Genomic DNA, 11,146 nt, shown 5'->3' with positions numbered 1-11,146 from the left:
TCCCGCTCTCTCTCTTCTACACCAGTGAAAAGAGAGGTGTTTAGTGTACTGCTGGGAACAGAGATTCTGGATCTTTGTTCCTAGGTGTACTGTACCGTCAACTTAATCAGTCACTGGAAAAGCTTGACACATTTTAGTTGTATAGCAGAATACCGGCCTGACAGTAACTGAGGTATGTTCAGCCTTTTACCTCAGTACATGCTTGTTAAATTTTTAAAACATTTAAGAACCCAGTCACTTTTTTTGCAATTCACATTTAATTAAACAAAATGTTTAATCTTTACATATAGTTAAAATGTACAATCAATGTAATCATACATACAATTCTGCCTAATGACCAACTAAACAACTACCATAAAAGGAAAAACATTGATCAGTATGAAGACAACCACAGTGCTAGAAGATGACCACCACAGGGGACGATGTGCTCTTCATCAACCGACAGCATCCATTAGGGCAACGGAAAACGTTTGGCAATGTAAAATGGGTCCAGCTAGTCCCCCTCTTTTTTTCTTTTCGTCTGGTCCCTAATGAATATAACCTAGGACAGTCACTGCAATACTAAGGAACTAGAGCGAAAATCATTGGCAGCCGTAGTCATCACCTGCCCTTCCCCCTTTAGAATGTGTCCCAAATAGCATCCTCTTCCCTATGAAGTGTACTTCTTTTGACCAGAGTCCTTTGGGCCCTGGTCAAAAGTAGTGCACTATATAGGGAAAAGGGTGGCATTATTGACACAACCCTTATCCTTCACTCTGCAGGTAAGGTGCTACTCTATGCATCGTGTCATGGAAACAAAGTAAGAGAGAAAGGGGACTCCTTTGGCTGGTGCACACATTGAGGTCACTGCTTCCTGTGTGGTGGGCCACACATTAAAGGGTGAAGCAGACATAAGATCCTATTTACAGTTTTTCATGAGTCTAGGTTTACACGTGGCTGGTTCAAAATGATTGCCTTTGGTGTGCTGTACGTTTCAACAACTCAAATATATGCGTTTAAGTTTAAAGGAGTTGGTGGCACAACTCAATGTGGTACGCCGTGTTGTACCTTCAATTCATGCTTTTTAGAATTACATACGGGATGTGTCCCAAACAACGCCCTATTCCCTATACCCTGAGGGTACACAACATTAAACACCTCTTTCCCTGATCTACAATGACCAGGTGAAAGTTATGATCCCTTATTGATGACACCTGTTAAATCAGTATAGATGAAGGGGAGGAGATGGCTTAAAAATCCTTCTTTAACCTTTGAGACATTAATTATTTATGTTATTCAGGAGGGTGAATGGTCAAGACAAAAGCTTTACATGCCTTTTGAATGGCATATGGTAGTAGGTGCCAGGCGCAGCGGTTTGAGTTTCCCGTGTGTATCAAGGATGGTCCACCACCCGAAGGACATCAAGCCAATTTGACAACTGAAGCATTGGAGTCAACATGGGCCAGCATCCCTGTGGAACACTTTTGACAACTGGTAGAGTCCATGCCCCAACCAATTGAGGCTGTTCTGAGGGCAAAAGGGAGAGCAACTCAATATTAAGATGTTCAAGAGTAGTGCTCTATATAGGGAATAGGGTGCCATTTGTGACGCAACCATGGAATGCTGAAAGTCGATTTAAAATGGTTTATATTGGTTAAAACTGACATGCAAAGAAAAGTATGTTGAATTGTTCTTGTTGACGACTGGGCAGAGGAGCCTTGAAAGATACATTTCTCACACCATGAAACAGCTTAATTAAGCAAAGTAAAATCTTCAAGACACGGTTACTGTGCAGTATTACCATCGACATCATCATCATTTATGTTGTTCACTTGGAAAGAAAAAGTGCAGTTCTCCAGTCTTGACTTTGTCTCGTTACTTGATTACGTAGATATCAATACTAAAAGTAGTAGCAATAGTAAAAAAACAACTTATCTCCAGTTAGAGTAACTCAACCTTTTAATATTTTCTTCTACAAACTCTCCCCACCTTCACTGTCGGAGTGTTGCTAGGTCTCCATCCTAATGGGACATGCTCACACAGTTCTTTAGTTCAACAGGGAGTAACTGATGAGTATCAGACTCTTCTGTACAACACTGCATCTGTTTTCACATACTGAACTACAACACACATCCATACACTCAGACATGAACTAACTACTACAGTACATCCTGCTTGTATCCTTGACAACCCTCTAGCTCTCTCTCCTTCTCTCACATTAAAGCAAATCTCCCTTGGATCGAGGCCCAGTCTAATATCAAGGGTTGTCTTTAGGGGGTTACTATTAACAACCTGAATGGAATGTTGAGATGCTCGTGACACACAAGCACTCTTGATTGCTCTCACACACAGTTCCCAGGTAAACAATTATTTTGAGGATGGACGGGGTGTGAGGGAGGGACACAGTGGGGTCGGAGCCTGGCAGGGCATCTGGCAGACAGCCAATCAGTGTGTCTGAAGGTCCCTCCTTGTGTCCTAGAGGATCATTCTGACGTCTCACCCTGGCAGCCAGGCATCAGGCTCACAGCAATGTCTGCTAGTATAAACCAATAGGAATAGGACATGGGTGGAGGAGCATGAAGGGTGTGTGTGCGTGCGTGTGTGTGTGTAGGAGGTCAAATTGGTCAAGTGTGTGCTCTTGTCTGGCATCTGTGTTTGTGAGTGTGAGCTCCTGTATGTGTGTGTGTTAAAAGTGTGTTCCTTGGGTATATATGTCCCAGTCCGTAGTAGCTGCGACTTTGTGGCCGGAACATCCTTCAAAAACAGCCATTTAATACCCCTTTAATCTGTCCGTCTCATCCTTCCTGTGGCCACTAGGGCTCTGTGGGAGGGTCCCTAGTCACTAAGGCTCTCAGTCACTATGGTTAGGGACAGGGTTCCACGGGGGGGGGGGGCTGTTTGTCATAGAGAGGAGCCTCGACCCTCCAGTAGGTGCACCACCTCCTCCTCGCTCTCCTCCTCATCATCGTGACGACCTGGGAAGGAGGTGACTAGTTGAACATTATGTTGTCGGGGTCTTGGTTGGTCAACTGGGCCATATGACGAAGGATATCTTTTTTTGTGATAATACCAAGGAGACGCCTGCAGGGGGAGAGAGATTGATAGAGAGAGGAGAAAGAAAATAGTTATTCACGGAGGAGCTGGCAGGGAGCACAGTCTGGTTGGTGTGGGAGAGAATTACAAGTTTTTGTTGGCTCGTGCGGTCAGTCAGTCAGTGGTGGTTTTGGCCGGGGATACAATATCGTGGAATCAATCAACACAGAATGATAACGCACCAATAACCTAAATAATGGGCTCTGTTAACCAACTGACAAAATTATGGAAATGTGTTTAATGTCAGAGGAAACTCATTATTTTGGGATCTGAAGCTTAATGATCAGATGTCATAAATAAAAATGACAAAATAGTGCTCCATTTTAGTTAAGAGAAGTAACGCACCATTACTACCACACTATCTGTATTTTAGCCCAAGGTGATACAGGGAACGTAGTAATACTTAGAAACCACTCAGCCGACTGTGACCGTCAATGCAGCCAGGCCAACAAAAACAAGTCCCACTGGTGCCGAAGAAGGACAGAAGGAGGAGAGGAGATGGTGAGTAACCAGGTGAGAATGGTGAGTGAGTGATTCTCGTTGGAAGCCTGAGGAGGAGATTTACTGAACACCTACAGGAAGAGCAGGTGAGATGAACACTATAGGAATTGCAAGGCAGAACACTTCTGCCTTACCGACCGACCAACCCTTCACCTTGTCAGATACACATACTGGAACGCTCACTCAACATTTCTGGTTAATTCAAGAGCACATGTATCTAAAATACAACGTGGGTCATCGCTACAGGTACTCCCAGGTCACAATTGGTTGAAATGTAAACGAGTTCTGCTAACACAGAAAGTGTCAATTACGACATTGTAAGAGTGCAGCTGCATAACAACTAGATGTCCGTCAACAGCACAAAATGTATTCCTAGAATTGACTTTTTGTTATGACTTGTGCTCTTGAATTCAGCTATGACGAAAGCTTGAGATTTAGTGAAACATCTTGGAGACATTGGAGAGAGACAGATGGTGAGGGCTGAGCTGAGCTGAGAGAGACAGACAGACGGTGAGGGCTGAGCTGAGCTGAGAGAGACAGACAGACGGTGAGGGCAGAGTTGAGCTGAGAGAGACAGACGGTGAGGGCAGAGTTGAGCTGAGAGAGACAGACGGTGAGGGCAGAGTTGAGCTGAGAGAGACAGACGGTGAGGGCAGAGTTGAGCTGAGAGAGACAGACGGTGAGGGCAGAGTTGAGCTGAGAGAGACAGACGGTGAAGGCAGAGTTGAGCTGAGAGAGACAGACGGTGAGGGCAGAGTTGAGCTGAGAGAGACAGACGGTGAGGGCAGAGTTGAACTGAGAGAGAGAGCGGTGAGGAGAGGCTGTATGCCTGTCTATCACAGCTCCAGTCCAGGGTAGAGCTAGAGTCAGTACTGTAGGAAGTGAAGGGAGGTGTTGAGGTGGGAGGCACCGGATGAGGCAGGGGGTTGAGATCAGGTTGGATGGGGGTGAAGGAGGGGTGGGTGGGTATGGTTTAGGATCAGGGTGGGTGTTGGAAGGGGGATGGGTGTGGCTTGGCTAGTTACCGCTACTGGAGGTATTAGCTACCAACACACTACTACCACCACCATCGCTACACCACCATAGAGGGAGTTTCCTCTCTCACTACAGGAGGGTGGTTCTATTAGGTCTACGGCAGGGTGGGAGGGACACTAGATGCGAAATCTCCCCTCCCAGGAAAAAACATCAACCAACGGTCGGCTCGGTAAAGGCAATACCGGAAGCGCTACGCGTTGTCGGGTCAGATGTCGATCTGTTGGAGTGAAATGATTTTAGAGTGAAATTATGTAATAGTGTGTGTGTGAAGGTTTTCTAAGTGTCGAGTGATACACACGCTGTAAAAACACAGGCATGGCTACATGACTGTATGTAATCAGTATATTCATGCTTATATATCTATATTCTAGAATGATTTCTTATAGCGGATGAAACAGCCCACACTACTGATGAAGGGACTAATAGCTAGTAGGATGTTGTTGAAAGGAATGGCTGTGGAGCAATAGTAAATTATGGATATCTAACTAATCAAGGTTCAAATGACAGTTCCCATCAAAGTCCAACATTACAGGACCCATAATAAACACTCATATAGAGTAGATCTTAAAAAAATAAATAGTAATCTTACTAACTGTTGTCAATGACTAGTAGGGAATGAATAGGGAGATCACTGATAGTGTGGCACAGTAGGTAGGTATCCAGTGAGGAGAAAGTGGATGCACACATCCCAAACAAATCAAACCCCACAGTAAGATGAGTGGGTTGCTATTGGAAACGGGAACTGTCAGTTACATGCGTCGCTCCTAGGAGGGCGGGCCTAAGAGGTGGAAATGGGAGAGGGGAAGGGGTCAGTGGAATGGGAGGAGACAGGGGGCGGGGCTAGTCACCAGGGGCTCCGTGTGTTCCTTGAGCTCCTCCAGATGCGCTAATATATTCTTCTTAGTGATGATGCCCAATACAATCCTGTACAAACACACACCTGTTACTCAGGAGACTGCCCATCACACACACACACAAAGCATAGTACACAAAAAAATAACTTATATAAACAACTTAATGACATCATAAAGTGGCAAATCATAACACAACCTACCTAATATATTCTAATAGTATTGCTAAAAAAAAAAAAAAAAAAGCTCAATTAACAATATATTTTACTTGTCCATAAATATACCACTTGTACTGATGGTAAGTGTCAGTTGGATGCCAACTACTGTTATCGTTGCATATCATTCATCTTTGTCAGTTTCAACAACTTCCTTATTGATTTGTAATGGTATCTAATCTTGTGAATAGTAGACTCAAGTGTGGTAGGCAAATTACCAAGGATTCCATTAAATATGATGTTTTGGCTATTATATGTATTGATATAGTGAATGATGAATTCATTGAGAACCAAACAATAGAAAAGGATAAAATGACAAAAAATGAAAAAGTATAAAAACAAAGGACTGCTGTCATCTGTAATCTCATTCACTCTCAGTGCTCTCCTCTCCTGATTGGTCTTTAAACATATATTTACACACTGACTGCCTTTCAGTGGTAGTAAAAGTAAATGCTATACATGGAATTCCTTACATTAAGCAAACTATATGCATTATTTTTTTTTTAACCCATCATTTACAAAAGCAATATGTGGTTAGTGAGTCCACCAGATCAGAGGCAGTAGGGATGACAATGTGGTTAGTGAGTCCGCCAGATCAGAGGCAGTAGGGATGACAATGTGGTTAGTGAGTCCGCCAGATCAGAGGCAGTAGGGATGACAATGTGGTTAGTGAGTCCACCAGATCAGAGGCAGTAGGGATGACAATGTGGTTAGTGAGTCCGCCAGATCAGAGGCAGTAGGGATGACAATGTGGTTAGTGAGTCCGCCAGATCAGAGGCAGTAGGGATGACAATGTGGTTAGTGAGTCCGCCAGATCAGAGGCAGTAGGGATGACAATGTGGTTAGTGAGTCCGCCAGATCAGAGGCAGTAGGGATGACAACTCGTTATATTGATGGTGCGAGAATTGGACCATATTGCTGTCCTGCCTTAGCATTCGAAATGTAATTTTATTTTTGGGTGTCACGGAAAATGTATGGGAGTAAAAAGTATACATATTCTCTTTACAGGGTTCAAACACATTTTGACAGATGGAATTTCATGACTTCTCCGTGACTTTTAACCAAATTTCCATGACCAACCGTTGGCAGCGTCTCCATGTATGTAGAAAAAAATGTATGCGCAATGTGGTATTGACACCGGGAGGCTGCTCTCTGAGCCCATGTACCATCTCCTGTCATTGTGCAAGGCACAAAGTAGAATACCTGTTAGGCAACGGTATAAAACACACGTGGTCAACCCTTAGTCTGGAGAGCTACTGGGTGTGCAGGCTTTTGATCAAGCCCTGCTCAAACACATCAGAGCCAGTTTATCAAGGTCCGGTTGTGCAGCTCATTTCTAAAGTGTGGTTTGTTAGAAGGGCACCGGAATAAAATCCTGCCCACCCATTAGCTCTCCTGGAGGATGGTTGACCACCCTTGATGTAGAACATTGCAACCAAATATATTTCATGCCTTCTGAAATAATTCACTCATTTAACATATCAAATGGCTATGGTAGGTTACAAATCTTTTTATTTAGCTGAACCAAGCCCACGGATTTTCTTCAGGAAATGTACCTTTTCATTTAGTAATTTATCTTAGAAGTGTTTACTTTGCAGGCTGACTGGCATGTATTGAGTTGCAATGTCCCATACATTGGATGCCCAAATCAACTGGAAGAATCTACAAAACAGGTTTTGAAGCCACATAATCCAAAAGAAAGGCTACATCTAAACCTTTTTTCCTAACATTACTGTTCGCGATTCACAAATTATTATTTTGATTCACCTTCAATTCATTGCATTGAACCGAATCACAACTAATACATTAGCGAAGTGAATCGTTTGTTTTCCGTATGTGCCGTTTAAATGAATCAACTTTGTATGGCCTTACTCACAAGCAGTAGGGGTGCGCGGTTAAATCACTGTTGATTTTTATTTGATTGATAAAATATTTAAAAACTGTGCCTAAATAAATGACATGAACAGAATTTATTAAATACATTTCCATCATTTTCCTAAACTTGAAGGCCTCGAAAACACTATTTTAAAATTCCATAACTTTTCCAGTATTTTCATGATGTACGAACCCTGTCTTTTGGAATTGAGTGTAGTAAAAGTTATCCAAAATATAAAATAGTATAAAGTACAGATACCCCAAAAAACGACTTCAGTATTTTTACTTAGTTACAACGCACAGAGCAAGGGTTTATCAATGATCCTTTAATTCCTATTTAACCACCAGGTGTCTCTGAAGTGTCATATTCAACCAGTGAGCTCATCCACAGTAATTGACTATGACCACCAACTTCTAAACACATCATAAGTCTCTCAAATATTGGATAAAACTATCCAACTATTTGTTAAGCGGCATCAGAGTTGTTATATTGGTTAGCATAGCGCAGCTAGCATTTAGCTGAAAAGCCATGCAGCGTACCAGTTTATAACCCCAGGGTTTCCAGTCCCAGTGTCCATGCATCACTCTATCCCTTACAAAAAAAAGATTGCAGTTTTGAAAATAGAGTAAAAGTGAAGTAACTGCAGTCGACTGTGGTATTTTGGACAGAGTAATTGTAGAATAACTGCAGTGTACTGCACTGTAACTGCAGTCACACTGCAAAATTACTGAAGTAAAAAAAATAATAATACATGATTTCAAACGCAGTATTTGCAGCACAAAACACAATACTTCACCCTAACTGCAATCTTTTTCCGTAAGGATGTGAGGGGATGCTACTACATCCCAATATCCACACTAGCATACCACTTAGAATAGATGACATCCAATACACTGCTTCATTCTAAGTAGTAGTGTGTACATTGGAACAGAACTTGAGTGTGTGCTGGTGGAACTCAGTCTGTTGCCTGTTGAGGTATTTGTTAGTTCATGTTGAGGTTAGGAGGACTGAGGAAGACTCCATCCAGTGTTCCTTCCTTCTCTTCCTCCTCTTCTTTCACCCCCACCCTACCAAAACACATTCCCCCATTTTGAGGCTGTGATTACCTCCCCATTGTTCTCATCCAAGATCACTTTTAAAATCGCCTCTTCCCCCCTCTCCACATGCCACCCTACCCCTTTCCCTCCTCTCCCCTCCCCTTGCCCTCTTCACATGCCACCCTACCCCTTTCCCTCCTCTCCCCTCCCCTTGGCCTCTTCACATGCCACCCTACCCCTTTCCCTCCTCTCCCCTCCCCTTGCCCTCTTCACATGCCACCCTACCCCTTTCCCCCTCTCCCTCTTCACATGCCACCCTACCCCTTTCCCTCCTCTCCCCCTGCCACTTGCCCTCTTCACATGCCACCCTACCCCTTTCCCCCTCTCCCTCTTCACATGCCACCCTACCCCTTTCCCTCCTCTCCCCTTGCCCTCTTCACATGCCACCCTACCCTTTCCCCCTCTCCCTCTTCACATGCCACCCTACCCCTTTCCCTCCTCTCCCCTTGCCCTCTTCACATGCCACCCTACCCCTTTCCCCCCCCCTCCCTCTTCACATGCCACCCTACCCCTTTCCCCTCTCCTTGCCCTCTTCACATACCACCCTACCCTTTCCCCCTCTCCCCCCCCCCCTGCCCTTTTCACATGCCACCCTACCCCTTTCACCCCTCTCCCCTCTTGCCCTCTTCACATGCCACCCTACCACTTTCCCCCTCCCCTTGCCCTCTTCACATGCCACCCTGCCCCTTTCCCCCCCTCTTCACATGCCACCCTACCCCTTTTCCCCCTCTCCACATGCCACCCTACCCCTTTCCCCCTCCCCTTGCCCTCTTCACATGCCATCCTACCCTTTCCCCCCTCTCCCCCTCCCCCTGCCCTCTTCACATGCCACCCTACCCTTTCCCCCCTCTCCCCTCCCCCTGCCCTCTTCAAAAGCCACCCTACCCCTTTCCCCTCTCTCCCTGCCCTCTTCACATGCCACCCTACCCCTTTCCCCCCCTCTCATGCCACCCTACCCTTTCCCCCTCTCTCCCCCCCCTGCCCTCTTCACATGCCCCCCCCTACCCTTTTCCCCCTCTCCCCTCCCCCCCCTGCCCTCTTCACATGCCACCCTACCCCTTTCCCCCCCTCTCCCCCCCCCCTGCCCCCTCTCCCCTCCCCCTTGCCCTCTTCACATGCCACCCTACCCTTTTCCCCCTCTCCCCCTTGCCCTCTTCACATGCCACCCTACCCCTTTCCCCCCCTCTCCCCTTGCCCTCTTCACATGCCACCCTACCCTTTCCCCCTCTGCCCTCTTCACATGCCACCCTACCCCTTTCCCCCTCTCCCCTTTCACATGCCACCCTACCCCTTTCCCCCTCTCCCCTCCCCCTGCCCTCTTCACATGCCACCCTACCCCTTTCCCCCTCTCCCCTCCCCCTACCCCTCTTCACATGCCCTCCTATCCCTTTCCCCCCCCTGCCCTCTTCACATGCCACCCTACCCCTTTCCCCCAAGCCCCTTTCCTCTCACCCGTTGTGTGTCACCAGACACTGGCGAAGTCCCAGCTTGCGGAAGATGTCCACCACTATCTCCATGGGCGTGTGGTCAGTGACGGTGAAGGGGCTCATGTCCAAGATGGAGCGCAGCTTGAGGGGCCGCGGGCTGTCGGCGGGCAGGGTGGGGGCGTGCTGCGTGAAGTAGACCCGCGAGGTCAGCAGGATACCCTCCTGCTTTCGCCGTGCGTTTTCTGTGAAAAGGAGGAGGGAGAAAGATTAGCGTCTAAGGAGTGGTTCCATCGCGCTAGCCAGGCAAGCCAAGTCAACTGCAGCTAAAGTATAAAAAATAAACACTATTTGAAGTTTTGAACCCAGGTCTGAGCACCCCCCGCAACCTTTTTATTTATTGAATATTCGAAACATACAATATACTGGCAGTGAAGCCGCTCAACAACTACATCATACCAGTCATCCAACAGACTCCCATTCAGTGACACACAGAAGCATCCAGGGTCAATGCCCTGCTCAAGGGCATGTTGACTGATCTACCACCAGGCCAAAAAACATGAACCTGAACCCTCCAAGATCCCCAATAGTTGTCCCTCAACCATTCGAGACCCCTCCCACAGTCCCGCCCAGGAAGAAAAATAAAAAATACAATTAATTATATTCCCTACCCCCAAGAACCCCCCAAATGCTCCAACAACCAAGAGAATGAACTAAAGAGAAAAAAGGAAAAGACAGAAGAAAACCGCAAACGCAACATTTTTTTACTAAAATATATTTTATAAAAGGACATCAAGGACAACTAAAATCATAACAGCAATGCCAACTGTATATGTTTGTGTGCATGTATGTGTGTGTTCTTGTATGTGTTCATGCATGTGAACAAACACCTACACGGCATCAGCCTCAGGGAAACTGGCATTAGTTGTAAAAACACTCCCACTAGGTGTCATTCAAATGTACTTTTTATTAGATTTTATTTGGACTTTTACCTTCATTCTATCTCCCACACAGCAACTCCACTCCCACTTGTCTCCAATTCCACATACCAACCCTCAGCCCATCCCATCTATCT

General features: G+C 45.7%; 1 protein-coding gene across 9 annotated transcripts in view; it reads right to left on the bottom strand.

The window, feature by feature from the left end:
* Positions 1-1,609: 1,609 nt before the first annotated feature.
* Positions 1,610-11,146, bottom strand: part of clcn3 (chloride channel 3) — a 56,211-nt gene continuing 46,674 nt past the window's right edge. For 6 of the 9 annotated variants that reach the window (XM_042328248.1, XM_042328252.1, XM_042328254.1 and 3 more), the window contains 3 exons: positions 10,100-10,316; positions 5,457-5,532; positions 1,610-3,060 (listed from right to left, as the gene is read on the bottom strand). In XM_042328248.1, coding sequence (XP_042184182.1) covers positions 2,881-3,060; positions 5,457-5,532; positions 10,100-10,316 — 473 coding nt within the window. In that variant the 3' untranslated portion in view covers positions 1,610-2,880. Of the gene's footprint in view, positions 3,061-4,545; positions 4,826-5,456; positions 5,533-10,099; positions 10,317-11,146 lie in introns of those variants that run through there. The other 3 variants (XM_024434535.2, XM_024434536.2, XM_042328250.1) reach the window with 2 other exon arrangements.

This window comes from Oncorhynchus tshawytscha, linkage group LG10 (assembly GCF_018296145.1).
Source record: "Oncorhynchus tshawytscha isolate Ot180627B linkage group LG10, Otsh_v2.0, whole genome shotgun sequence".
In the NCBI taxonomy this organism is placed as follows: domain Eukaryota; kingdom Metazoa; phylum Chordata; class Actinopteri; order Salmoniformes; family Salmonidae; genus Oncorhynchus; species Oncorhynchus tshawytscha.
Note: the sequence above shows the minus strand (reverse complement) of the source record. Positions and strands in the feature narration are given on the sequence as shown.